The following is a 27,975-nucleotide window of genomic DNA, read 5'->3' as shown; positions in this document are numbered from 1 at the left end:
CATGGTGCTGTGAGACACTGGCTACTGAGTGGGGGGGGGGCGAGAGTGCAGAGCCCCCAAACCATGGACATATGTAAGCTCTGTCCATTTGTCCTTACGGTGACCAAATTTTTCTAGGTCCCGGAGGACGGTAAGCTCAAGGCTTCCCTCTGGTGGCCAACGTGTCCCATTGTCAAGGTCGTATTGAGGCCAAATCTTAGAGCACAGGGAAATCAGCTGTTAGGGACAAATTGTGTCATCGTGTCGGTTAAGCCCAGTTTAAAGAGATTTTGTAGAAGGCATCCTAGGGGAGACTGCGGATTCAGTTTTGAACCGTAAGTACCCATTTTAGAGTCTGTGCCCAACTACGTGACCTAAGTCCACTCCAGCGTATCGCCAAAATGGCTCTTAGGTCCAAATGGGGCCACGGAGATTGAATGCCTGGCGTCCCAAAACAAACAGATCTCTGCCTCAGCCAAGTCCAGTCCCGCAGGTCTGACCACCGCTGGGAATCAAACCCCTGGCATAAGCTCACGACTTCAGCAGGAATCTGAAAAACGACAAAAATAAGTACGAATGGGTTCCCCCAAACCCTATAGCATAGACAAGAAAAGGGACTCACAAAACGCAGCAGCTGTTGCCCAGGTGCTGGTAAGCGTGATGTAGAGAACTCGAATTGTAGACTTTTAACATGTAGTCTAGGACCGCATGGAAAGGGCCTGCCCTATCTTGGCGGAACCTCCAAAATGTTAGGAATATTTCCTAACATGAGCTCTCTGCCGACGCAAAATTCCCAATCAAGCCAAATCAAAACAAGCCAAATTAAGAAATATCCAGGTTTAATGGGAGTTCTGCACTCTCGGGTGGCCCTAAGGGGGCCACAAACGTGACCACTGGGAGGAAGGAAAAGGGACCACATGTTCCTCTTTTGGGAGCTCATTTAAATACCCCGGGGAGTGGGATTTGGAGTCCAGACCAGGCCTGGGGACTGGGATAGATGTGAGAGGCTGGGACCTACACTCCAACTTGACAGTTTGTGTTCCAGGCATTGAGAGAACCTGGCCACCAGATCAGGAAAAGAAGGGTACAGTGGGGATGGGAAGGGCCTTAGCCTTCAGGATAAAATGGTCCAGATCCATGTCTGTGCCTCTGCTCCTAGAAGGATGGATCCCCGTTTGCAGGTAGGGGAAATCAGACCAAGGAATTGATCTCCTGAAAGGTTGGGTTACTTACTTACCTACTCATTAGGTCAATAAACTGCATTTTATATAATTCCACCATTGATTGTGAAACTCTGGGTGGTTTGGGAGGCAGGGAGCACAAAGCAGAGAAAACAAGGAAATAGATGGTCAGCTAAAAATTCCTATAATTATCAAGAAGGCCAATTAATGGTACTTGGAGGTAGTATGGGAAAGGGTGAGAGCTCTGTGAACAGCAAGGACGCAGTGGCAGAGGGGGCCTTGGTCATTTTTTTTTGTCTAACTAGGACTTGTTTCCACCTTTAGACCTAGATGAAAGAAAAATACAATCTGAAATCAAGTTTATAGCAAGGGCTGAGTAAGGTTGACACCACCAACTTATACTGAAAGATAATCTCACCGCTGGAGTTGTCCATAACTGGGGTCCCTCCATCAGGGTGGTCGAAATTCTCAGAAATGGGAGGCACAAGCAGTCTGGACAGCCAGGCCTTCCCACCCACTCTCAGGAAGTCTGGTCCCACCCATTCCTGTTTCCACCAATAACCCAGACGCAGTAAACCAGTGACCATCATTTCCAGGATAAGATGGTGACATCATAGATACCTGGGCTTCATCCTGCCTCTTGGCCACTGTCCCCACTCCTCTGCCTCATGTGGCATCAGCTCTCGGACCTATCATGGGATGACCCCAATCAGAGCCCAGAAGAAGTATCAGCAGGAATAGAAGTCTCAGCAAATACTGTTCACCCATCACACCCACAAGAAGCAGGACTTATATATGTCCTAAGAATCAAAGCTCCCCTCCTAACCTTACGTCTCCTCTGTCCCATAGAAAGCACTTCAGGGTAGGACAAAGAATCATGGAGTTGCTGATAAAATGAATGTTCTCTGCTTTTAGGTGGAGGTAATACAGTATCTCAGTATGCAGCCTAGCCTGGCCTCAAACTTGCAGCAATCGTCCTGCTTCATTCTCAAAAGTGCAAGATTCTGACATAGTTCCAATCAGGTCTAGAGAAAGCAGCTCCAAGGCCAGGAGCTAACCTGCTGCTGCAGGAGCTCCTTTAAGATACCAGCCCACTTGGGTGTGGCTCTTATACTGTAAATGCCAATCTAAAGCTCCCACTCATTCTCTTTCGGCTGCTGGATTCAGTTTCTATTCTCCGTTTGTGCAGAGGACTGTGATCTGTGAGTCTACCCCTAAGTAAATAACCCTTTACTATACTCAGTTCTGAGCTTGTGTGGGATTTCTTTTTAGCATCCATCTTCACCCTGCCTATATTTTTCTTTTTTAAAAAATCATACATTGATGTACATGTTTGTATGTATTTATGGTGTGTGTGGGTAGATGTAGGTGCTACAGTTTAACTGTGGTGGTCAGCCAACTTTTCTAGGCAGATGTAAAAGAAATTCTCTGGGCAATTGCCCAGTCAGAGAATGACACAGCCCAGCTTGGCAAATGTAAAAAAGTAAATGTGACAGGGTAAAGGACAGCTACAATTGCTGCACTCTCCCCAAGTCACCAATTTCTCACACGGATCAAGTTCCTGTTTTGTTTTTATTTATAAAGGTCCTAGGACTACTGAAAATTGAGGCAGACCTGAGTTTAGAGAGCCACCTAGTGTTCGGAAAGCAGAAGTGACTCAATGTGACGTGAACTCCAAGTCAACCAGTACTACATGTGTTAACACTACTGTGTTAACACTGCACACCATTTTCTCTGTGTATTTCTGTGCTCTTGCTTCAGCTCCATTTATCCTCCTGGCTATCTTCTTGACAGTTGATCCCACTGCTTGAGGTGTGATTTGAAATTGGCCATGATCTAGTTGTTTTGTTCTCTCTCTCTCTCTCTCTCTCTCTCTCTCTCTCTCTCTCTCTCTCCCCCCCTCTGTGTGTGCAATGCTTATATCTTTGCACATGCTTCAGTATGTGTGAACACACATGTGTAAGTATGTGTGTATGTATGTCTGTGTTCATTCATATGTGTGGTGTGAGCATATGTAGCCATGTGTACGTGTGTGAATGCATGTTTGTGTTCATGTGGTGTCCATGTGGGTCGTAGCAGGAGTATGGCATCATGTGTCTTCCTTAATCCCTCTACTCTTAGTTTTCATTGAGCCACATTCTCTCTGAATGCAGTGCTCACTGATTGACAAGATTTAGGGACTGTGAGCTCTGGGACCCTGCTGTCTCCTAGGGTATCTTTGCCTTCTTTTTTCTCGCTGTGATAGAATACTGACCAAAAACAACTTCAGAGAAGCAGGCATTTATTTTATCTGCAGGTTACAGTCCATAAGGAAGGGGAGCCCGGCCAGAAACTCAGGCAGGACCTGGGGACAGGGATTGAAGCAGGGGCCATGGAGCAACACTGCTGAGTGGCTTGATCCCCATGGCTTGCTCACCTTGATTTCATATACCACCTCAAACACCAGTGCAGGGGTGGCACTGCCCACAGTGAGCTGAACCTTTCCACACAGAGCAGTAATCAAGAAAATGCTCCACAGACTTGCTACAGGCCAGTCTGAGGGAGGCATTTTCTCAACTAATGTTCTTCTTCCCTATTGTCCCTACCTTGTATCAAGTTGAAAACAACAAAAACAAAATACCGGCACATGGGGGTATCATCTGCATATGACCGTATCATTTTTATGTGAATGCTGGAGATCAAAACCAGGTCCCTGCGCTTTCCCAGCAGGGAGCATACTGACAGCCATCTCCCTATGCCCGATCTGTATTGTTTTGTTGGTATTTGAAACTGCCTAAAGACATTGACTAAACATTCCCACTTCTATCCACAGAGATGACATGGGATATGCAGACGGAGTACCATCTCACCTATTTAAAAAGTTATGGTCCTTTAACTCACGAACCTGGCATTTCTGCATCTGTTGGCTTTCCTTGGTTTTTAACTACATCCTTCAATTTCTTACCCATTGTTTACATTTCTTTCAATATTTCTGGAGAGAACTTAGGTACACTGTGGAGAGCCAGGGACAAGACAGTAACAGGATCGATGGCTATTTGAATGACTGCATTACTCACTTTCCTGCTGATGCGCTATTGAGTGGATGCTCTTATCTGGAGTCCTCCCTGTGCATGGCTGGTGTGCTGCTGTGTGGCGAGTTCATTTTCTGTGATGTGTGTTAGTGTTTCCTTTGTGACTTTGCTGAATTAATTTCCTAACTCTAATACTGGTCTGTGGATTCTTCAAGATCCTTTGCACACATTGATAATGAGTAGCCCACTTTCCTCATGTATAGGGATGACAGCTAACCACTGCAGCCATCACTTCTGTGTACTGTCTCCTCTTTGTTATGTGATATGTGTGTTTGTTCAGTTGGAAAGACTGTCCCTAACCTGCAGCCTGGTTGGGGTTTCTCTCAACCTGCCTAATGCAGCCCTGGATCACTGGCTCCCAGAACCATTGGACACTTAACTCTGGTGACTAGATAACATGAACAACTCACTTTTTTGTCTTTATGAGATAAGGTTTCTCTGTGTAGCCTTGGCTAACCTGAAACTCACTCTGTAGAAGAGGCTGACCTCAAATTCACAGAGATCTGCCTGCCTTTGCCTCCCCAGTGCTGGGATCAAAGGCCTGCGCCACCATTACTTGGGTAACAGCTCACATCTTGATGAGACATGGACTAACCTGATGTATATAACCTTTCCCAAAGCCAAATGCCTAAGTGGGCAGTGATGTGTGTGTGTGGCTCCTCCTTCGTCAGAGCCCAAGTGAGCTGCCTTACACCCTGAAAGGGTCACTGAAAACACTCAGTATCCTCAAATTAGTAAGTGGCAGCTCACCTGCCCAGGATGAGGACTGCAGTGAGCTATTTTGATGGTGATCTCTAGTTGTGTCCTGTGGAGGGTTTCCTGTACACAATGAACAGTGAGACTGCATCCAGTCCATTTGCACAGACAAACGTGTAAAATGTCCATGGGCTCAGCTGTGCCACTTGCTCACCACCCCCAGAACTGTGGGAAAGCCTGGCAGTGCTTTATGCTACCCATCTGTTTGAACCTTCGCTGAGGTGCGGTAAGTGTGCGGACAGCACTGGGCTCAGGGTTGGTGAGAATGATGAGCACCATGACAGTTAAGCTGACCTCTTCCTTCTCTGCATGGCTCCGCTGACCAGTTCGACAGAGCAGAAGCCCATGGAGAAGCCTCTGTGCTGGAGCCCCACTACTATATCAGAGCTCAGAGTCTGTGTCCCTAAGTGTTAGGTACACCACCGGGCACAAGACTGCCAGTTCACAGTCATATATTCCTCGCCACTGTTGGCATTTGCCCATTTTCTGCCACACAAACTGCTTGTTTTTCCCTGCTTCTAAGATGGCCTGCCAGGGTCCCCCTTCCATGACTCACATGTTTGGCTCAGAGCTGCCATCCACAATTAGACATGAGTAGATTGTACCACATGGGAAACAGACACGACGCCCCTGAACCATATAATTTAAAATGACTAAACAATACATTTTATTAATATTAAACCTTAAATAACAACACAATGAAAATAAAATTAAACAAAATTAAAGGCAATCTCAACAATGCAAATAGTAATAAAAGTAAATTAAACAAAATTAAAGGTGATATTAACAATGAAAACTAATAAAAATGAATTAAACAAAATTAAAGGTGATATTTACAAGGAAAACAATAAAAAATTAAAGAAAATTAAAGGCAGTATTAACAATGCAAACAAAATTAAAGGTGATATTAACAGTGAAAGCAACAACAGAAAGGAAGTGATGGAAACAAATACAAGACCACAGTGAAGTCTAGGGCCGAGCTTCAGGCGATCAGTCCAAGAGAGGGGATTAGCCATATATGAGCAAAGGCATCAACACCTGGTGGTGATATCCACAGAGACAGTTGACCTGAGCTAGTGAGAGCTCATTGCCTCTGGACTGATAGTGGGGGAACCTGCATAGGACCATACTAGGTCCTATGTGGGGAACAGTTGTGAGGATTGGGCAGTCTGTGGAGCCACTGGCAGTGGGGCCAGGATATATCCCTAGTGCTCATACTGGCATCTTGGAGCACATTCTCTTTGGAGGGATACTTTGCTCAGACTAGATACAGGGATAAGGGCTATGGTCCTTCCTTGAAGTAATGTTTCAGACTATGTTGACTCCCCATAGGAAGCTTTACCCTCAATGAAAAATGGATGGGGGGTGGGTTGGGGGAAAGAGTTGGGCAGAAGGGGAGAGAGTGGGAACGGGGATAGCTATGTAAAATGAGAAAAGATTATATTAAAAAAGAATTTAAAAATATTAAAGGAGATATTAATAATAGACCAATAAAGATTTAAACAAAATTAAAAGTGATATTAACAATAAAAACAAGAAAAAGAATTAAACAGAATTAAAGGTAATATTAACAATGAAAACATAATTAAAAGGGATATTAACAATGAAAACAACAATATGAAAGAAACAAAATAAAAGGATATGTTTTCTCTAAAAAAGGGAAGGGCAGCTGACATGTGAACTGTTTCTGGGTGGCACTCAGCAGGTATTTCTACTACCTATGAAATTACAGGCACGAGGACAGATCATGAGACACACAAGGGAACTGACTTTAAGAGTTTATCGAGAGATAGAAAGACACGTGTGAAGGCCTGAAGAAGTTGGTGCAGGAAGAGTGCTTAAAATAGGCGTGTCTAGCATTTAAAGGCTGCCTAGCACATGTGCATAGGTCTTATGTAGCTGTGCCACACATAGATCACATGACCATACTGCACATAGATCACAGAGGGCTTGAGGACCCTGGGTGGTTATGGAAGTTGCCTGACTACTTGATGGCACATGCATGGCCCTGGAAACAGGAAGTATCAGTGCTTGAGGTGGCTAGACATTTGCCAAAGCACTGCATGATGAAAATGATAAAAACCTAACTAAATGACAACACCAGGAAGAGGGGAAACAGGCTCTGGGTCACCTAATTGCACACCAGCAGCTAGAAATAAGTGCAGCCACATCTAGTGTATTGGATAATATGCGGGCAGACACTGATCGAAATTCAGAAACTGTACTGGCCCATCTACTGGCACAATTAGTTCCCAAACTGCTGGGTTTTCTAGGGGTTTCAGATCTCCTTGTGGCCCTGCTGCAGAAGCTGGTCTCAGAGGCAGCATCTTTTGTATTTCTTAGGCATCCAGCATTGGGGCTTCTGGTGTTGTTGACCTGATGATCGCACAATCTAAGACAGAAAGAAATGGACCATTATTGGAGGTACCCTAGAAGTTTCTAGTATGGGGTAAGCTTCCCAGAGATGGCCTTGCTGGTCAAACTAGGTCTGTTAATGTCAGAAAATGCCCAGTCCCCTCTCCCCACATCAGGACATCTCACCCAACAGGGGTCCAGCTCTGGTTCCAGGGGTCAGGGCATCTAGAGAATTCCTTGGTGCAACCCGTCACCAAAACCACCTCCTGCCTTCCCAGGCACCTGCCCCAGGCCTCCTCACCCATTTTGGACTCCTGCTTTTCCAGCATTGATAGGAGCGCCTCAGTTTGCATTGCAACCTCTGTGGATGGTGCGTTTAGCCTTATGGAGTCCACCAGCCTCTTCACAGTGACCACGACTGGATAGTCACAGAAGTCCTGGGGGTGTTTTCTGAGCCATAGACAGAAACCATAACATGGCACTACAAGAAGGAGCAGGTTGGTGGGAACTAGAATCAGAAGCCTGGCCTTTCCTCATCAGTACAACACTGACCCCTCAGATGAGGAAATGCTGAGCAGCCCACTTGTTCCTGGGCATGATGGTCAGGAGTGAGGGGCTGTATGGAGAAGGCTCCAGATACTTTCTGTATCTTAGAGGACTGACTGTGCAAACTTGGCTGAGCTGTGGTGGGAATGAATTTCCCTAGAGCCCTTTAAGTTTCATCCATCCTTATGTTCCTCAGAACCAAAGGGATCATTGGCGATCTCTGTTTTTCTCCACCTACACATGAAGTCTCTCATACCATCCTCTCTGGGGATCCCAAGAGGAGGGTGACTGGTATTGGTTTAGCTCTCAACACTAGCCACACAAACATCCCACTCCACAGATGATTTTTTACCTCCCTCTTCACCTAAGCACACTCACATCTTTTTTTCCTGATCCTGCACACAGTCAGGGTGGAAAGATCCATACCTATGGCATTCATGAGGGTGTCACTAAGTTAATGTGTCCCCAACCCACCAAGAGATCTAGAGGGAAGAGAAGCCAGGAAAGGGATGAAAGTGCTGAGGGCTCTTTCCACTGTTTTGACTTCAACACTAAGGGTCTAGGAATGAGCCTCTAGTCACAGCTATTCAAGGATCTCCACACAATAGGTAGAACCTAAGCTGCTCCCTGCTAGGTTTCTTGGTTTCTAGTTTTCCCTGCTAGGACTTCTTGGGTGCCCTCTGGGACTCTTGCCTGACTCCATTCATCCCATTAAACCTAGATAGTGTCTAGAACCTTTGATACAAATGGGGAAAAAGAATTTCTCATTTCCTCTTTAAGAGTTTCAAACATTCTCTTGAAGTTATTTTTTAGGTCATTTTTTTTTTTGCTTCATCTATATTTGGTTGTTCAGGTCTTGTTGTAGGGTCTTTAGGTTTTACTGGTGTTGTGTTGCTCTTTGTGGTGTTGTGTGTGATCTTGCCTTTTCTATTCATCTTTTCCTCTAATAGGTGTGGTTGGGGCTGTCTGAGATTCTATTGAATAATCTTCTAGGTGCCAATGTATCCAAAGCTCAGATGGTTGTTCCTCATGGTACTGTCAGTGCCACAGTTATAGTTACCCTGTTGGTTACTCCATGTTCTTGGAGATAGCTAAGTGCTCCTGTGCTTTTCTCTGCTCCTTTGGAGTTTGCTGTCTCAGGCTTACTTTGGCCTAGATTACCGGCTTTGACCTGTTTCTGTAAGTCCTGGTCTGGAACCCCTCCTGCAGAAGTCCCTGGCTTGGAGTTGGTCCCACAAAGTTTTCTGGTTCTGGTCTACTGCCTTGGAGTTTCCAGGCATGGCTGTGCCCAGAAATGCAGTGGATCTGGTTCAGGCTTACTCCCTCAGAGGTCTCAGACTCAAACTCGGACCTGCAGAGGTTCCAGGTTCCTGCCTATTCCCTTTGATGAATCAGACTAATGCCCAGACCCACAGAGGCCCTGGGTCAGGCCTACTCCCTCTGAGGTCCCAGCCTCACACCTGGCCCCGCAGAGATCTCTGGTTCCTGCCTACTCCTTTGGAGGTCCCAGATTCATGCCCAGACTGGCAGAGGTCCTGGCTCAGGCCTAGTTCCTGGGAGGTCCTAGACTCATACCCAGATCCACAGGGGTCCTAGCTCAGGTCTACTCCCCTGAAGGTCCCAGATTCACGTCAGGAGCCTCAGCAGATTCTGGCTCTGGCTTACTCGCTCAGCGGTTACTCTCCTGTACCTATTTCGGTGGAGATATTTGACTCTGGATAGGTCACTGGCTCAGTCCTGGTCCACCAGTGTCCCGGGTCTGGATTGCCTCCTGGCTTTTGCTCCCATGGAGCTTGCTTCCTCAGGCCCACTCTGTCCTACATATATGGTTCAGCTCCATTCCTGTTCCAGTGGAGATCTTTGACTCTGGATCAGATCATTAACTCAATCCTCATCTGCCAGTGTCCTGGGACTGGATTGGCTCTTGGCTTCTGCTCCTGTGGAGCTTGCTTCCTCAGGCTCACTCTGTCCTAGGTAGATGGTTCAGTCCCACTCTGTGGAAAACTAACCAAAAGGCAGAGAATATCCAAATTAACAAAATCAGAAATGAAAAAGGGGACATAACAACAAACATGGAGGAAATACAGAGAATCATCAGGTCATATTTCAAAAACATGTACTCCACATAATTGGAAAACTTAAAGGAAATGGACAACTTTCTGGATAAATATCACTTACCAAAATTAAATCAAGACCAGATAAGCAAATTAAACAGACCTATAACTGCTGAAGAAATAGAAACAGTAGCCAAATGTCTCCCAACCAAAAAAGGTCCAGGACCAGATAGTTTTGATTCAGAATTCTACAAGACTTTCAAAGAAGAACTAATACCAATACTCCTCAAATTATTCCATGCAATAGAAATAGAAGGTACATTGCCAAACTCTTTTTATGAGGCTACAATTACCCTGATACCCAAACCACAGAAAGACATTACTAAGAAAGAGAATTAAAGGCCAGTCTCACTCATGAACATTGATGCAAAAATACTAAATAAAATACTGACAAATTGAATCCAAGAACACATCAGAACTATCATCTATCATGATCAAGAAGGCTTCATCCTAGAAATGCAGTGATGGTTCAACATACTAAAAATCTGTCAGTGTAATCCACCATATAAACAAACTGAAAAATAAAAACCACATGATCATCTCATTAGATGCTGAAAAAGCTTCTGACAAAATACAACATCCCTTCATGATAAAGGTCTTGGAAAGAACAGTGATACAAGGAACATACCTAAACATAATAAAGGCAATGTACAACAAGCCAACAGCCAACATCAAACTAAATGGAGAGAAACTCCTAGCTATTCCACTGAAATCAGGAACAAGACAAGGTTGTCCACTCTCTACATATCTATTCAGTATAGTTCTTGAGGTCCTAGCTAGAGCAGTAAGACACCAAAAAGAAATCAAGGGGATACAAATCGGAAAAGAAGAAGTCAAACTCTCACTGTTTGCTGATGATATGATAGGTTACATAAGTGATCCTAAAAATTCTACCAAGGAACTTTTACACTTTCAGTAATGTAGCAGGATACAAGATTAACTCAAAAAAAAAAAAAATCAGTAGCCCTCTTGTACGCAGATGAGATAGAAGGGTTGGGAAAGAAATCAGAGAAACAACACCCTTCACACTAGCCACAAATAGCATAAAATATCTCGGAGTAACTCTAACCAAACAAATGGAAGACTTGTATGACAAGAACTTTAAATTTTTAAAGAAAGAAATTTAAGAAGACACCAGAAAGTGAAAAGATCTCCCATGCTCTTGAGTAGGAAGAATTAACATAGTAATTCTCCCCAAAAAGCAATCTACAGATTCAACGCAATGCGAATCAAAATCCCAGCAAAATTCTTCACAGACCTTGAAAGAACAGTACTCAGCTTCATATGGAAAAGCAAAAAACCCAGGATAGCCAAAACAATCCTGTACAATAAAAGAACTTCTGGAGACATCACAATCCCTGACTTCAAACTCTACTACAGTGCTACAATACTGAAAACAACCTGGTATTGGCATAAAAACAGACAGGAGGACCAATGGAACCAAATAGAAGACCTGGATATCAATCCACACTCCTTCAAACACCTGATTTTTGACAAAGAAGAAAAATATATCAAATGGAAAAACAAAGCATATTTAACAAATGGTGTTGGCATAACTGGATATCAACATGTAGAAGAATGAAAATAAACCCATATCTATCACCATGCACAATACTCAAGTCCCAATGGATCAAAGACCTCAACATAAAGCCAGCCACACTGAACCTTATAGAAGAGAAAGTGGGAAGTACACTTGAATGCATTGCACAGGAAACCACTTCCTAAATATAACCCCAGCGGCACAGACACTGAGAGAAACAATTAATAAATGGGACCTCCTGGAACTGAAAAGATTCTGTAAAGCAAAGGACGTGGTCAACAAGACAAAATGACAGCCTACAGAACAGGAAAAGATCTTCACTAACTCCACATCAGACAGAGGTCTGATTTCCAAAATATACAAAGAACTCAAGAAATTGGTCATCAAAAGAACAAATAATTCAATAAAAAATGGAGTACAGACTTAAACAGAGAACTCTCAACAGAGGAATCTAAAATGGCTGAAAGACACTTAAGGAAATGCTCAACATCCTTAGCCATCAGAGAAATGCAAATAAAAACAACTCTGAGATTCCATCTATACCTGTAAGAATGGCCAAGATAAAAAACACTAATGACAGCTTATGCTGGAGAGGATGTGGAGAAAAGGGAACACTTCTGCATTGCTGGTGGGAATGCAAGCTTATACAGCCCTTTTGGATATCAGTGTGTTGATTTCTCAGAAAATTAGGAAACAACCTATCTCAAGACCCAGTAATACCACTTTTGGGTATATATCCAAAGGATACTCAACTGTGCCACAAGGACATGTACCCAACTATGTTCATAGCAGCTTTGTTTGTCATAGCCAGAACCTGGAAACAACCTAAATGCCCCTCGACCAAAGAATGGATAAGGAAAATGTGGTACATTTACACAATGGAGTACTACACAGCAGAAAAAATAACAACATCTTGAATTTTGCAAGAAAATGGATGGAGCTAGAAAACATTTTTAAAGTTTATTTATTTATTATATATACAATATTCTGTCTGTGTGTATGCCTGCAGGCCAGAAGAGGGCACCAGACCTCGTTACAGATGGTTGTGAGCCACCATGTGGTTGCTGGGAATTGAACTCAGAACCTTGGGAAGAGCCATCTCTCCAGCCCTAGAAAACATTATTTTGAGTGAGGTAACCCAGACACAGAAAGACTATTATCACATGTACTCACTCATAGGTGGTTTTTAAACATAAAGCAAAGAAAGCCAGCCTACAAACCACAATCCCAAAGAACTTAGACAATAATGCAGACACTAAGAGAGACTTACATAGATCTAATCTACATGGGAAATAGAAAGTAGAAATAGACAAGATCTCCTGAGTAAATTGGGAGCATGGGGGGTTTTGGGGGAGGGTTAAAGTGGGAGGGGAGAGGCAGGGAGGGGAGCAGAGAAAAATGTAGAGCTCAATAAAAATCAATAAAAAAGACAAAAAAACAAATGGGGGAAAAGGTTCTGCTCAAGGCAAAAGAAAGGATAGTGTTTGACACTTCTTGGGGAAAGTGGATGACACAACCTAGAGTTGTCTCCCCGACCCCATCTCTGGCCATGCCACTTTGGAGCCCCAGGCCCAGGACCAATGATAATCAGGACAATGATAATACTTGTCCTAAGAGAGCATACAGTCCCAGAGAAGAGTAGCACCATCCTAAAAGCAAACCAGGAGACTTGAGAGCCTGAACATGTGTGTAGCCACTCACATTTCTATTATCAGGTCTAGCACCTCCCAGGTGGTAGAAAATTTTTGGTAGATGGCCATATATATGCACACGATGGTCTGTTGCTTGAAGTCTTCTGATAAATAACTAATGAATATTTCCAGGTAGTCTGGGCTGTTGGTATTGAACTTGAGGGGTTTATCCAACTCATTTTGATTCTGAGGAAAGAACAAAGAAAGAAGAAGGTTTAAATATGAAAACTCAGAGACATTAACAATCTATTTACACACACTGAAGTGGAAAGTGGGCATAAAGAATGTTCCTCAGTGTTCTCTCAAGAACACACCTAGTCAGGGATAAGGGGGACCAGAAAGGCTTCCTGCTTCAGGATGGCTTGTGTTACCTTCACTTCCTTATAGGAAAATGGCCAGAGGTGTTGAATAAATGGGCACACCCAACGTCTCCAAAGGTGACCAAGGCCACAACTCTTGACTTTTTTGGTGACCTGAGCCACCAGAAGTCTGTACACGAAAGAGCATCCTAAATATTCAAGTGTCTCCAGTGAAGTGAGTCAGTTGAGGCTGCCTCTTGCCTCTGGTTACCTGGTAACCAGGATTCCTAGTACCATCTGGACCATGGTTAAGGAAGTGAGGTCACTTTCTGGGGCACTCATGCCTGAGGCTCTTTCACACAGGGTTTCTTTAGTTCTGACTTGGGCTGCCAGTTTCTCTCCTTCTGACTTTCCATGTACACAATGGGACACAGATGTGTATCCATATGCTCAAGCCACACATTGAGCTGGGAATCCAGGCTTTGGCCAGACCTTCAGCTTTGAGAAGGTAGAAGAGATTTCCTTTAATATCACATGGGTGCCATAAAAAATTATTTCCTCTTGCAGTCTTCTCACTGTCCTGAATGCTCCCTGTAGATTATTCTAGTGCTGATTCCTAGGATGCCATCATGTGGATATGATCATAGAAACCTAGAGCTGGGCAACTCTGTACCAGTGTCACCAGAGGTAAAGGCACAAATAGGGACATGTGCCCACGTCCTAACAGCCACACTCACAAGGGCACACAGAGAACCCACTTACAAATGCCCAGGAGCATTTCAGTATAGAAAGGGCCATGCTTAGGTGGGCCTTAGGGGGTTAAGTTTAGGTTAGTGCTAGGGTTACAGACAGACGCAAACTGTATGCACTCATGTATACGCCTACCTTTCACTTAGAGGAACAGGCTGGACTCCTCTCCTTTTCTATGCATTCTAGTGTTACTCCCTTTGGGCCTCCACAGCAACAGTGTTATCTCTTCTGCATCCCCAGGCATTGATGTCTGAGTTCTGGTATGCAGTGTCAACATCTCTGCCAACATTCCTTATGCCACTGGAAAACAGAAGGAAGAAAAAAGAAAGTAGTAAGTTTATAGTTCCTAGATTTAATAGAAATAAAAAAGTTATTTTGGTATAAATAGCATGAAATATATAGGGAGTTTAAAAAGACCCACGGTGTTTAAATAGACATATGGGAATAGAAGGATATAGAGGAGGGGACATGCTCAAAGTAAAGATGCATTTATATAACAATATCTTCATGCTACAAATTAGCATGCACAATGAATACATAATTAAAATGTTTTACTTCTTTTAAAAATTATCATTGTTTCTATGCTGTGCATGTGTGCAGTGCCCATGAAGCTGGAAAAGGGTACAGAATCCCTTGGGTCTGGGGTTATGAATGGTTGTGAGTTGCCGTGTCAGTGCTGGGAATTGAACCTGGCTCTTTTCAAGAACAGCCAGTACTCTTAACCACTGAAACATCTCTCCAGTCCATTTTTGTTCTTTTTATGATCAAAGAGTAGTCCATTGTAGAAACCACAATTAGTGTCTAGTGCTATCCAGTAAAAGTTTCCAGCTGGGTTATTTTGTACAACTTGGTGGTGTCATTCATTTCTATCCTATTAATTAAACTATTGTACCCAAAATTGAAGATATTAGATGTGAGGGGCTGGGGCCTAAGCTCCCAACTTGACACCACCCTCAGGCATAGGCAGTAGGCAGGGAAAGGTAAGCTGTTGATTGACAGCAGTATTTATCCAGAGTCCATTTGACCCTCGAGGGGTGGATGCAGGTCGTGAAGGCCTGCTGTGGGTGTTGATGCAATGTGATTTCTGCACAGTGCTCTGAATGTCAAAATGAAGAAATTCAATGAAGTGCGGGTAAATGGCAGGAGTGCAGAGGAGGGGACGGAGGTGTGGGGGTGGGGGGCAAAGATGCGGATATCTATGCCCAAGTGAACGTGGCGCGGCCCCAACTGGCCAGAGCTGTAAAGGCTCTAAAAGCCTCACATGGCGCCAGGTGTTTACATATTTGGTCGGTACAATTAATAACCAGACCAGCTCAAAAACAACAGATATAATTTAATAATTAAAAAGGGGGGGGGGAACTCACGCTACAAGAGTGAAAGGTCCAAAATCCAAAATGGTCTGGCAAGCGCCATGTAGAGAGCATGTGTGCCTACCCACCCTGGTTTTTCTACCTGGGCTACAGGCAGTCACACCCTAACCAAATGTGATTGGTTGAGCTTCCCCATCAACTTACAAGACTTTTTAAAGTTTATAAGAAGAGGTAAGTTTTAGCTGTACTAAAATCCATATTTAGAAAGGCAACAGGCTCACACATTTGACTATAAAAGCTTTTGGGCCCAAAAGGATTCTGGGTAAAAGCACAAGCCCTCTTTCCTCTGTCCAGAAGACAGGGTCAAATAGATTAGACAAATGTTTTTAGCACAATGAGAAGCACTTTTAAGTCTATACTAAGAAGACAATCAAAGGAAATTTACAAATTTGAGCTTGTGACTATAGTAATAGTTGTCAGTGCTTACTAGAGTTAGATTAATAGCGTTTCAGAACTCCATTGATTAAAGATAAGGTTCTGAACTCTTGAAGTCTCAGTATAACAGACTCACAGAGATTTGCCTGTTGCTGCCTCCCAAGTGCCGGGATTAACGGCATACATCACCACCACAAGGCTCATACATTTACAAAGTCCATTTTCACAGCTTTAAGACACTTTTTAGGCCTTTACCATATCCACAGAACTTAGATAATTTTTGTCTATCTAATCTTTCGCCATGAGGCACAGCTGGTTGATTACTGAGATCTATTTTTGTTAATGAGAGTGGACTCCAAATTACATACATATATATACACACATATATATCCTAAACAAGAGTTAAGTCACATATATATAACCATGTTTAGATTTTAATTAAAGGCCTTGTGTTGTAAGTTTAAAGCCAAATTTTGTTACAGATTTTAGACCATATCCCTCACAGTTGCAAATCCTGAGACAGAGATTAAGAGGTTTTTTTTTTTTTTTTTTTTTTTTTTTTTTTTTGAGCAGAACGATAAGAAATAAAGAGACAAAAGGTCTGTAAGGGTGGGAAGTGGAACCTTAGAGTGTAAGGGTGGGAAGTGGAACCTTAGAGGTGGGAGACTTTGGAAGTGTAGAGCAGAGCAAATTTAAGTAGATGATATTTGGGGACCGTTTGTCTGGGGTCTGTGTCGTAGCAGTTGCTTCTGTTTCTGAGAATTTGGAAATTGACTTTGCCAGTTTTTGGCCACTGATCTGTACTGAGGCCAAGCTATGGTAATAAAATTTGAGTCTGTGGAGAGAGAGAGACGAGAGAGCCACAAAACGGAACACGAAGCAGCTGTGTTCCTACCAGCTCCAAGAGGGAGGCGACAGCTGAAGCTGCAGGACTGCAGGGTGGAGCCAGAGACAACCAGAGAGAGCAGGAGAGAGGGGAGATGCCCACGTGGGTGTGGCCGACCAGAGGTGCAGCAGGCTGCAGGGGCAAGAGATGCACACAGCAGCCCAGAGAGAAGCAGGGCTAAAGAATCCGGAGTCAAATTCACAAACAAATGATCCATACCCAGTTTAGGAGACTTGATTCAGAGTGGGTGCTGCAGGGGAGAACAGGTTCTTGCATGCTTCAGCTGGATGCCCTTTGACTTACCTCCTCCTGCTGGTCCAGTCCTGCTCCCACTTAGCAACAAGTTTACAGATCCATCAAGCATAACTTAAAGCCAGGGTTTACAGTGTGAGGGGAGGAATGGCAGGCAAAGGGATTGGAGTGAAGAATAAAAGAATGGGAATTGGGAATTCTTTTCTGTTCCTCTATCACTTGGTCAGCCACATTTGGATTGATATTCTAAGGAGTATTGTGTCCATATTGAACTGCAAAAGTGGATAAGTTGAGAGGCCTTAAGTCGGGTGCTAGGTGAAGGGATCTGAAGTTCTTCAATGAGCATCCCAAAGGGGAGCAAGGAAGGAGGTATGAATGACTCAGTTCCCATGGGTGAGGTAGAGGATGAGGTCCAAGCCTGACCTCCAAGGTATCCCTAGGACCCATGGGGACCAAATGAGAAAGGCACAGGATGTTCAGTGGGTCATCATCTCATAGGCCAGGGGACTGGGACTTAGTTTAGCTAAGCCTGAGAAGAGACTCAGCTTCTGGTACCAAACTTTGAATAAAGCAGAAAGGCAAAAACCAAACTCAAAAACTAATCCTCACTCAGCAGGAAGGGTCAGAGGTGGCTACCTCCACCTCAAAGAGTACTGAAGACTCAGGGAAGAATTTAAGCCAACTGGGAGGGATCACTTGATGCACTATTAATAGAAACTCAAAGAGAGAAATTGGGGTTTGATGGAGGAGGTTATTTCTTTTTTTTTTTTTTTTTTTTTTTTTTTTTGGTTTTTCGAGACAGGGTTTCTCTGTGGCTTTGGAGCCTGTCCTGGAACTAGCTCTTGTAGACCAGGCTGGTCTCGAACTCACAGAGATCCACCTGCCTCTGCCTCCCGAGTGCTGGGATTAAAGGCGTGCGCCACCACGGGAACTGCCTTGGCCCTTTAATAGGACAGAAAATTAGGTAGGTGGAGTAGACAGAACAGAATTGTGGGAGAAAGAAAGCAGAGTCAGGCAGACGCTTCAGGCAGTTGCCATGAAGCTCTGGACCAAGATGGACATAGGTTAGAATCCTTCTGGTAAGCCACCACCTCGTGGTACTACACACATTAATAGAAATGGGTTAATCAAGATGTAAGAATTAGCCAATAAGAGGCCAAAACTAATGGGCCAGGCAGTATTTAAATGAATACAATTTGTGTATTGTTATTTCAGGTGTAAAGCTAGCTGTGCGGGGAGCCAGGCAAGATGAAAAGCAGGCCTGCCCACTGCTCCTACTACAGGGGTTCAACCTGAAGATCCAAAAAACAAAGCAGTCAGCCACTGACTCTTACCTTGACTTCAGTCCGAAATGGCGATCCTGTGCACCACTGGGATAAAAGGCAAACACAACCCAGGTTCTATGAAAAACTAGTGTGGCTGCTGGGATTAAAGGTGTGTGTCACCACCGCCTGGCCTGTAAGGCTGATCAGTGGAGCTGTTTTACTCTCTGAACTTCAGGCAAGTTTTATTTATTAGAATACAACTGAAATGCCACTACCGTTTCTGTTGATGGATGGAGGGTCAAGGGAATCTGTGGAAAATGAATCTGCTGCAGGTAAACCAGAGATAAGGATAGGGTCCCAGTATGACTTAAATCCCCACGTGGGAAGCACACAGGGACCAGGAGAGCTTACTGAGTCACAGGCACCATTGTTATGGTTTAGTGAAGGAGTACCTTGGCAGGCCAGTGCCAAGGCATGCCACAAAGACTGCACAATGCAACAGACCTCACACAAGACATTTATTGGCGGGTGGGGGGAAGAAGGCTGTCTTGGAGCAGGGGATATGAGAGAGATAAAGAGAGATGACAGAGAGATACAGAGAGACAGTTCACAGGGAAAATGGGGCTTTGATCATGGTCACCATGTCTGGTTTACAGTATTTAGCTTTAGGTATTAATGGTCAGAATGGTGGCTCTTAGGAAATGACTGGAAAATTGTGGGAGAATAAGGAAATCCCTTCACTGGATGGTAGCGTTACTTTTTCCCCTCTAGACTTAATTAGCATATTTTCAAGATGTAATTAGCTTGTAGCCCTTCTTCATGGACTGCAGATGTCCAGTCTGCAGAGGTGGCTGCATTCCTATGACATAAACTCTAAAATTCTCAGTGTTGATTGGAATCTGTCAAAAGAGGGAGCTGATCCTTAAGAACAGGCTGCTTGAACTTAGAGGTGATTCAGTGCCTGACACTGTGGGACTTAGTGCCACCTCCTGGGAGGTATAAAACCCCAGGGTTTCGCTTCTTTAGTCCACCTCCCAGACTTGTGACTGCTGCTTTTTATTTCTTGAAATCAGGACAAGTTCCACACTTTATTTCCCCCAGTAAAGACCTTTCCCTGTCCATCTCTGCCGTGCCTCTGCATGCCAGCTCCATCTCTGTCATGCCTCTGCATGCCAGCTCCATCTCTGTCGTGCCTCTGCATGCTGGCTCCATTTTCTCCTCTTTTTACTTTATCTCATCTTCCCACCTAGGAACTTTATGTAATATCCCAAAATGCAAGTTCCTCAGATTCCTTAGCCCTCATGTCTGTCTTTCAAAAAGAATTGAAACAACTTTGCTCCTTCAGGCAAATGTGAGAAAGCTCAGGAATCTGGTACAAGGGCCTCAACGTGTCTATTGTCCTTTCCCGCCTCCACAGTAGTACTCCAAGCATATTTTTTTCCTTAATTGAGCACTACAGGTTGACAGGTAATGTGATGTTGCTGGCACTGTTAACTAGTTGTTTGAATAAAGTGAAGAATTTATTGAAAGTGACTGGAGACTCCTGAGGAGATCTTCATACATTATACAGATAAAGCACTTTCTTGCTTTTAAAAACTTAAAAATGCAACCATAATTGCATGTTTCTCAAATTTCCTTGGAGGCCAAAAGGGTTAAATTAAATCTAAAGTATATTTTAAAAAAATTAAATTATTTAATCACCTAAAATTATTTTGGGACAGCTTGAAAATGTATTACATCAGACTGTCTAACAATGCAATAAAGGCTAGAGCCTTCCAGCCAGCTTTTCCTCTCTGGCTCTCTTATGCTTTGATGTTGCTCTCGTTTCTGTTTTTTTACACTATCAACTGAATATAAACTTTCATCCTTATGTGCAAAAACTCAACATTTTTCTCCTTCAGGATCCTCTGTGATTATTTCTCAGGCACTTCTAAACACCCTGCTACCTCCCAGGACAGAGTTAAAAATGAAATGTCCTAAACTTTAATAATCTAAAATCTTAATAAAATAAAATCTTTACATGTTAATGACCACTGTACTTAAGTGTATTTTGCTTGCTGTTTTGTTTGTTTGTTTGTTTAATTTTTACACTTGCTTTTGGTCTGATAAATGATCAAACTCTGGCAGAAAAATAATTAAGGGAGACTCACAAAAGTCTCCGCTGTATTAAATGTATTATTTTCCACAGTAGAGAGTCATCATTTCATTCCAAGCTTGTAATCCATAATTAGTAATCAATGGACATCCGCTTGACACCTACAACTACACTGTCTCTGTATGTGACTTTCTCTGTTGTAGGTATGTAACAGTCGGTGCTAACAGTCACTACAGGCATGGATCCTGCTGTCCCTGACTAGTCTGCTAGAGAACTCAGCCCCAGGCTTGGCATGAGGCCCCAGAGAACTCTAGGAAAATACCATTATATCTTATCTGGATCTTGACTTTCTCAAATAGCTCTTAATATACAACCTTCCTAGTTGTCCCACTGTTAACATTGGGCCCTTTCCAAAGACTTGTTTCTTGATCTTTTCATGTACCATGAAAAGATACTTTAGGCTTACATACTTTAGGCTGCATTTCCTTTAGGACAGAAATGCTTTCAGACAACAGAAGTAGCATTATTCGTCAAAGTGAAAAAAATATGTTAAAGTTAGCATAAGTAGATATAACAAAGTATGTTCTCTCATTACAACTGAATGCTAATAGAGATCCTGCTTATGCTAACAAATGATTTAATTTTTTATATTATTCATAATACAAAATCCCTTACAATCCAGAGGGTAAAGTTATTATGATATATCACTATCAAATACTTCATTGGAAAAATTTTAAAAATTATAAAAGAGGATAAGACACTATTTCTACATATTCCTCCACATACTTTGTTATTCTGTGTTATTTAACCTGTTTAAAATACCTGATTGGTCTAATAAAGAGCTGAACAGACAATAGCAAGACAGAAAAAAGAATAGGTGGGGCTGGCAGGCAGAGAGAATAAATAGGAGGAGAAATCTGGGAAGAGAGATGAAGGAACAAGAAAGAGGGGAGAGAAGGACTCCAGGGGCAGCCACCTAAATACACAGCAATCCATGGAGTAAGAAGTAAAGAAAGGTATGTAGAATAGAGGAAGATAAAACTCCAGAGCAAAAAGGTAAATGGGATACTTTAAATTAAGAAAGGCTGGCTAGAAATAAACCAAGTTAAGACCAAACATTCGTAGAAAGAATAAGCCTCTGTGTATTTTTTGGGAACTGGGTGATAGACCCCCAAAGAGCAGAGGGTAAGAGTAAAAACAAAAACTACAGCATTACACATTAACTCTTAGCTTGTCTGTTTGAAATCCAAATGCCTTTCTTCAGGAGGACAAAAGGAACACCGTGATAGGAGACAGTGTGATATTGTTTTGCTGTGCTAAATATTGTCTTTATCCTTTAGGACCAGTTGTCTGGATAAAAGATGCTGTGCAGACATTTTGTCCCATGAATGGGGGAGGTTTTGGTTGGACTGATTTAACAGTTCAGTGCAAACACAGCAATGTGAATTTTAACACAATGAAGTGCTCTTTAGAAAGTCCTGTAGTGGAAACTGTAGCTGTATGAAGATGAGCAGGGTCTCTCCCTGTCCTGGAATTCAACAGTTCAACATGACTGGCTGGGCAGGGGCTTGGGAACCCTCTTGTCCCTACTTCCCGAGTGCTAGGAGTTCATCCTATGCTGTAACCCCGCCGGCAGGGTCAGCTATTCAGGGTCCTCTGAAGGGGTGCTAACCTGCAAGACATGGGCTGAAGAAGAGGAAGGAAACCAAGCAAGATTCTATTGTCAAGGTCTCCGTTTATTGGGGTGAAAGTTACAGCTTATATACCCTTGAATGGGGTGGAGGTAGGGGTAGGCAGGAACTCTGCCTGGGTAACTGAAGGTCATCAGCCAGCACCTGATGTAAGCAGAAGCATGTGATCCATTAGCATTGGAGTAAGGGGTGGGTTCGGTTAACAGATAGCTCTCAAGATAGTTTGGGATGGGGGGTGGGATCTCCGTAACCATCCTTAGGGCAATGACCTCTGCAATCCCTGTAAGGACGATGGTCCCTGACAAATCTATCCTTTAGGAAAATGGTCCCTGACAAATCCCCCTTCCTTTTATTAAGGAAGGCAGCTAATAAGTGGAGAGCACTGGTCAGAATCTAACCACATAGTCAGACCTATAGAAGGGACTGGGGCAAGGAGGACCCTTCTCTCGAGTGGAGTCTCCTATCCTCTCCTGGGAACAGAGGGGTGTCTTATGGGTAGTATTAATTATTTTTTGGCCCTTAATGATGGCCTGTGATGAGGGCTCTTGTCTTAGGTCGAGTGGGGACCAGGTTTTCGTCCCCATTACCCGTCATAGGGTTCCCAGGGCCCTGTCTTAGGTTGGGGGCGGTCCCACCATCAGTTGCCTATCCTTGAAGCTCCTCAAAAAGGTATCTAGCAAGACCAAATTGGTAAGCAGGTCTTTGACTGCAGGGTCCCTGTCTTAGGCTATGTGGAGGGCAATCCTCATCCCCTGACATCATGCCATGTTGAGCCGGCCTCTACGGCCTCTGTATGATGTGCTGTTCAGGGGAGGGCTCCACAATATTCCCGTCATTGGGCCTCTGCGTGGACTATTAATGAAAAGACTGCAAGGAGCTTCTAAAACAAAAGGTATAAAAGATATAATTTGGACACCAATGACTCCATCTCTGGACAAGAAGAAAGGGTACCTTCCAAACCCAGTATTCACCTTTAGTCTGGCCTATGGTATAAACTCCTTCCTAAGTGCCTACTCCAACATAAGATTACCAGTGCTGCTTGCCAAAAAATTTTTTTTCAGGGATCCCAAGGTCTAAAGTGTTTGGGGTCTGTAACAAGGGTAGAGAGACAGAATGCATGGTCTTCTCCCTGCAGTACTTTGTCTCACACCCTTTTTGCTGGTGTCTATGCCTATCGTGGACAGGCATACATATCTCTGGGTTTTATGTGGCAAAATCTAAAAATTTTTAACATATGCATTAAACCCAAACATTTTACAGGGTGTGTCAAACTTTTCCCAACATCTATAAGCAGTTACAAATATCATTAGGTCAACTCCAGTAAGAGTACAATGACAGACATTTTTATATCAAAACACCATCAGTTCCAGTCTCTGAGCAACAGTTAAAATCCCACTCTTTCCCATTCTTAAGTGAAGAGGAGTTAAGATTTTAATTAAAATGAGTTTTGTGTCCCAAAGATTAAAACAGTCAGATGTTTAGTCTGCATCTTAGCTCCAAAGCAAATAGAATTCAAACTGCAGAAAATTGTAGTCACCAATGGTCAGGTCATCTCAGCAGGGCATCTGTGTCTGCGTCTCAGGTCTGGAAGCATCTCAGCGTTTGTGCTTTAGGGCAGGTGGGATTCCTAGGTGGGGTGAGCTGGATTCAGCTACCTGAAGCACATCTTGGCAATTATCTCAGCTGAATCTCTGGAGGCAGGATGTGTAGAGTGGCATAGCAGGTCCTGCTATCAGGCACTTCTCTCCATGGGGGCAGGGAAGACTGGACCAAGGACTTTCTTTCAACTTGTCTCTCCTCGAACTCCTCCATGGGGTGTCCACAGCTATGACATCATCAGGTCCAGCTTTATTTTCTTTCTGTGAAACAAGGCATAAACATATCCTCGACCCCAAATATATATAGGTCGGGTTTTTCTTATAATGCATTGCAAGGGCTTTTTTTTTTATCTTGCATTAGTAAAGATCAGCTTGGTGTCATCATGTCAGATCTGTTTGTATCAGGATCTGTTTGCAACTTTTAAGTTGCTTTCAAGGAGCCTTGGTATCATAAATACATGTATGGCCTTTTCCCCAAATAAGCACAGGGTCAGGGCCAGCCCAGACTCCCAACAGGGGGTCCTTCCATAGGGCTTGTGCAGAAGTAGATTGGGTAGAAGGTTGCCACAATCTGTCCGCAGCGGATTGCCCTTGATTGTCCAAAGTTAGGAAATTAAGCACAAAGAGAGCATGGGCCAATATTGTCTTGGCATTGTCTTTTATGGGGTAAAGGGTCTCTTGTGCCATTAACTTAGAGATGGTATGCTTCACTAAAAAGGGATAGAAGGGCAAAACCTTGGATGAGGTAGCAGGCGCATGTATCCAAAGAAGCGGCTGCTCTTCTTGCCACAGGAGCCCTGATGGCATATAATCAGTGGCAAATGTCAATAGATAAAGGAATTTTTCAGGATCAAAATATCCTGAGCCTTGTTGAGAGATAGCTTCTTCTACCCTTATAAGGGTGGCTTCTGCCTCTAATTTAAGCCTTTAATATCTTAACTGGCAAAACTGGGAAGGTTTACCCAAAAGCAGCATTTTGCTTTTTTATAAAACTGTTGTTGAATAAGTTTTACACTTAATACACAATTGCCATAGCTGAATCATAATTAATATACTGCATTTGTACATTATTGTATACTTTACTTGTGTGAGTACCTGTCAGGGACCATTTTTCCTAAGGATAGATTTGACAGGGACCATCGTCCTTACAGGGATTGCAGAGGTCACTGCCCTAAGGATGTTTACGGAGATCCCACCCCTCATCCCAAACCATCTTGAGAGCTATCCGTTAATGGAACCCACCCCTTACTCCAATGCTAATGGATCACATCTGTTAAGGGAACCCACCCCTTACTCCAATGTTAATGAATCACATGCTTCGGCTTACACCAGGTGCTGGCTGATGACCTTCAGTTACCCAGGCAGAGTTCCTGCCTACCCCTACCTCCACCCCATTCAAGGGTATATAAGCTGTAACTTTCACCCCAATAAACGGAGACCTTGACAATAGAATCTTGCTTGGTCTCCTTCCTCTTTTACAGCTCATGTCTTGCAGGTTAGCGCCCCTTCAGAGGACCCTGAATAGCTGACCCTACCAAGCGGGGGTTACAGTGGTGCCTGAACAGGGACCCTGAAGTATGGCCAACTAATCGGACGACAAGGCGCAGTCCCGGGACGAAGGAAAATAAGGTCCTGACCAGCTGTGATACTCGGACAGGTCTGCAGGACGGAGGTAGGCGCAGGTTCGTTGTCGTCTATAGGACATGGGACAATCGCTTTCAAAGGAAGAGAAATTCATATGGGAATTTCAACAGTCACTTAGGGAAAGAGGAGTAAGAGTTTAAAAGAAAGATTTAGCTGAATTCTTTTGTTTTATAGATGAAAAATGCCCTTGGTTAGTTTTAACAGGCCCAGAGATACATCCCAAAATTTGGGACAAGGTGGGCAAAGATCTTAGTAAGATGATTAAAGGAGGTGATTCTGTGCCAGAAATTATTTTTAGTTACTGGTCCCTGATCAGGGACATCATAAATAGTCCAGAAAAAGGAGGGGATGGTTCCCATCTCCTAACGATAGTCACTGAATTCTTAGAGGCATCCCGCCCGCCATCTTGTAAAAATGAAGAGGGTGGGTGTTCTTCCCCCTGTCCTTCGGTTGTTATTAGTATCCCCGAGGACCCCTCCCCAGGACCTATTAAATCTATAACAGCTCCCCAAAAAGAGACCGTGCCCGCTGAAGATGAGATCCAAAAGCCGCCTAAAAGCATTTATCCATCGCTGGTCGCTTTTAAAAATGAAATCAAACCCGGCCTGCAGGACTTGGATCGCTGGATTCAAAGTTCAGAGGAGCCTTTGGATTCAGGGTCCGAAAATGAGTTAGAGGTAGAAGCGGCTAGTTATGAGAAAGGAAGGTATGGTAGAGGGGATAAAGCCCCCCGCGTCTTTCTTAGTCAGCCAAAAAGGACTCCGCGGCCACCGCCTTATGTTCTGACTGCCCCCGATAGCATGCCTTTGCCCACTCCCTTGATTCAGGAATTACTTAATACAAAAGCTGCCCTTAAGGCGCAAATAGGAGGTCTCAAACAAGTGCTTGCATTACAACATGAGCTCTCAGACCTTTCTGTTCAGATTCAGGATTTACAGTTTACTATGGGAAAGGGCACGACTTTAGACAAACGGGCAAACTCTAAACTTAATCGTAAAATGGCTTATCCAGTCCTGACCTGGTCACGAGCCAGGCAAGTGGAAGAGGCTGCTGAGTCTCAGCCTGATACCACAGAAACCCCCCCAGGGCTAGAGCCAAGGCAAGAGGGCAATTATGAGCAAGATCAGATGGCCTCTGATTCGGAGGAAGAGCCTGAACAAAATGAATATGAAACTTTCCGGCCCATATATAAAAAATTAAAAATTAAACATATTAAAGATCTTCACTCTGCTGTTAAAAATTATGGGATGAATGCACCTTTTACTTTTTCTATATTGGAGGGATTGGCAGGAGAAGGATTTATGCTGCCCATAGAATGGAGCAGGGTGGTCCAGTCAGTATTGAATAGAGGACAATACCTGACTTGGAAGTCTGAGTTTCTCGATAGGGCTGAAGCCCTTGCAAACGAAAATAGAAGGAACCCATTAAGTCAGACTGCCTCCTGGACAGCTGATAAAATTGCTGGTAAAGGCAAGTTTGCAGATGAAGACAAGCAAAAAGGACTGTCCACTGGGATACTTTCCCAGACGGCACAGGCTGCTTTGGCAGCCTGGAGGGCACAGGCTGCTTTGGCAGCCTGGAGGGCAGTTCCCTCCACTGGCGCCACTACCACCCCGCTCATTAAAATCATTCAGGGACCTCAGGAACCATATGCTCAGTTTATGGGTCGGCTCCAAGAAATAGCAGAAAGAATCTTGGGGCCAGAGGAAATGGAAGGGACCTTGGTCAAACAGCTGGCCTTTGAGAATGCCAATACTGCATGTAAAGCTGCATTAAGGGGAAAAATGAGGAACATTGATGTTTCTGGTATGATTAAGGTGTGCAATGAGGTAGACAATTTTGGTCACCAGCTATCAAAGTCAATCAGCCTGGCCATCGGCGCAGTATTTCAGGGACAAAGGGGACACTCTCGCCCCGGAGGGAAGACATGTTTCACCTGTGGTCAACTGGGACACTTTGCGAGAGAATGCCCCTCTCGACCGATAGTTGAGAATAACCAAAATTGTCCTGAGAATAGAGGGGGTGGCCCTCCAGGACCCTGCCCCCGATGTAGGTGGGGCAAACATTGGGCAAGGTATTGCAAATCCAAGACTGATAATATGGGCAACTCCCTAACCCCTGTCTCAGCTACTGTGGTTCAGGGAAACGGGAGAGGGGCCCCGATCGGGGGCCCTTACTCACCAATTCTGTACCAGCCAGCTCATGCAAGGGGAATGACCCAACGTCAAAACCCCTTTACAGGGCCACCCCAGGGAGCGCAGGATTGGACTTGTGCCCCTCCTCCACCCAGATTATAACCCCTGAGGATGGGACCACGATTGTAGAGACTGGGCTGTATGGCCCTCCTCCTCCTGGCATGTTCTATCTTATTATAGGGCGAGCTTCATGCTCCCTAAAGGGGCTTTCTGTTACTCCCTCTGTGGTTGATGCTGATTATGAAGGAGAAATTAAATTGCTTGCCACTGCTACTGAAGGCCCCTTAACTCTTAGAGCTGGACATCGCATAGCACAAGCCCT

The 27,975-nt window shown here is 43.9% G+C and overlaps 1 protein-coding gene across 1 annotated transcript; it reads left to right on the top strand.

Moving 5' to 3' along the window:
• The first annotated feature begins 20,667 nt into the window (after positions 1–20,667).
• LOC121677328 (endogenous retrovirus group K member 5 Gag polyprotein-like) lies at positions 20,668–27,755 on the top strand. The gene is made up of 3 exons (XM_042055833.1): positions 20,668–20,728; positions 25,633–26,557; positions 26,846–27,755. Exons 1-3 carry the CDS (start codon positions 20,668–20,670, stop codon positions 27,753–27,755), a joined length of 1,896 nt encoding a protein of 631 aa, XP_041911767.1.
• Positions 27,756–27,975: the final 220 nt, after the last annotated feature.

Source organism: Arvicola amphibius, chromosome 10 (assembly GCF_903992535.2).
Source record: "Arvicola amphibius chromosome 10, mArvAmp1.2, whole genome shotgun sequence".
Lineage (NCBI taxonomy): Eukaryota > Metazoa > Chordata > Mammalia > Rodentia > Cricetidae > Arvicola > Arvicola amphibius.
This window is presented reverse-complemented; position numbering and strand designations above follow the sequence as displayed.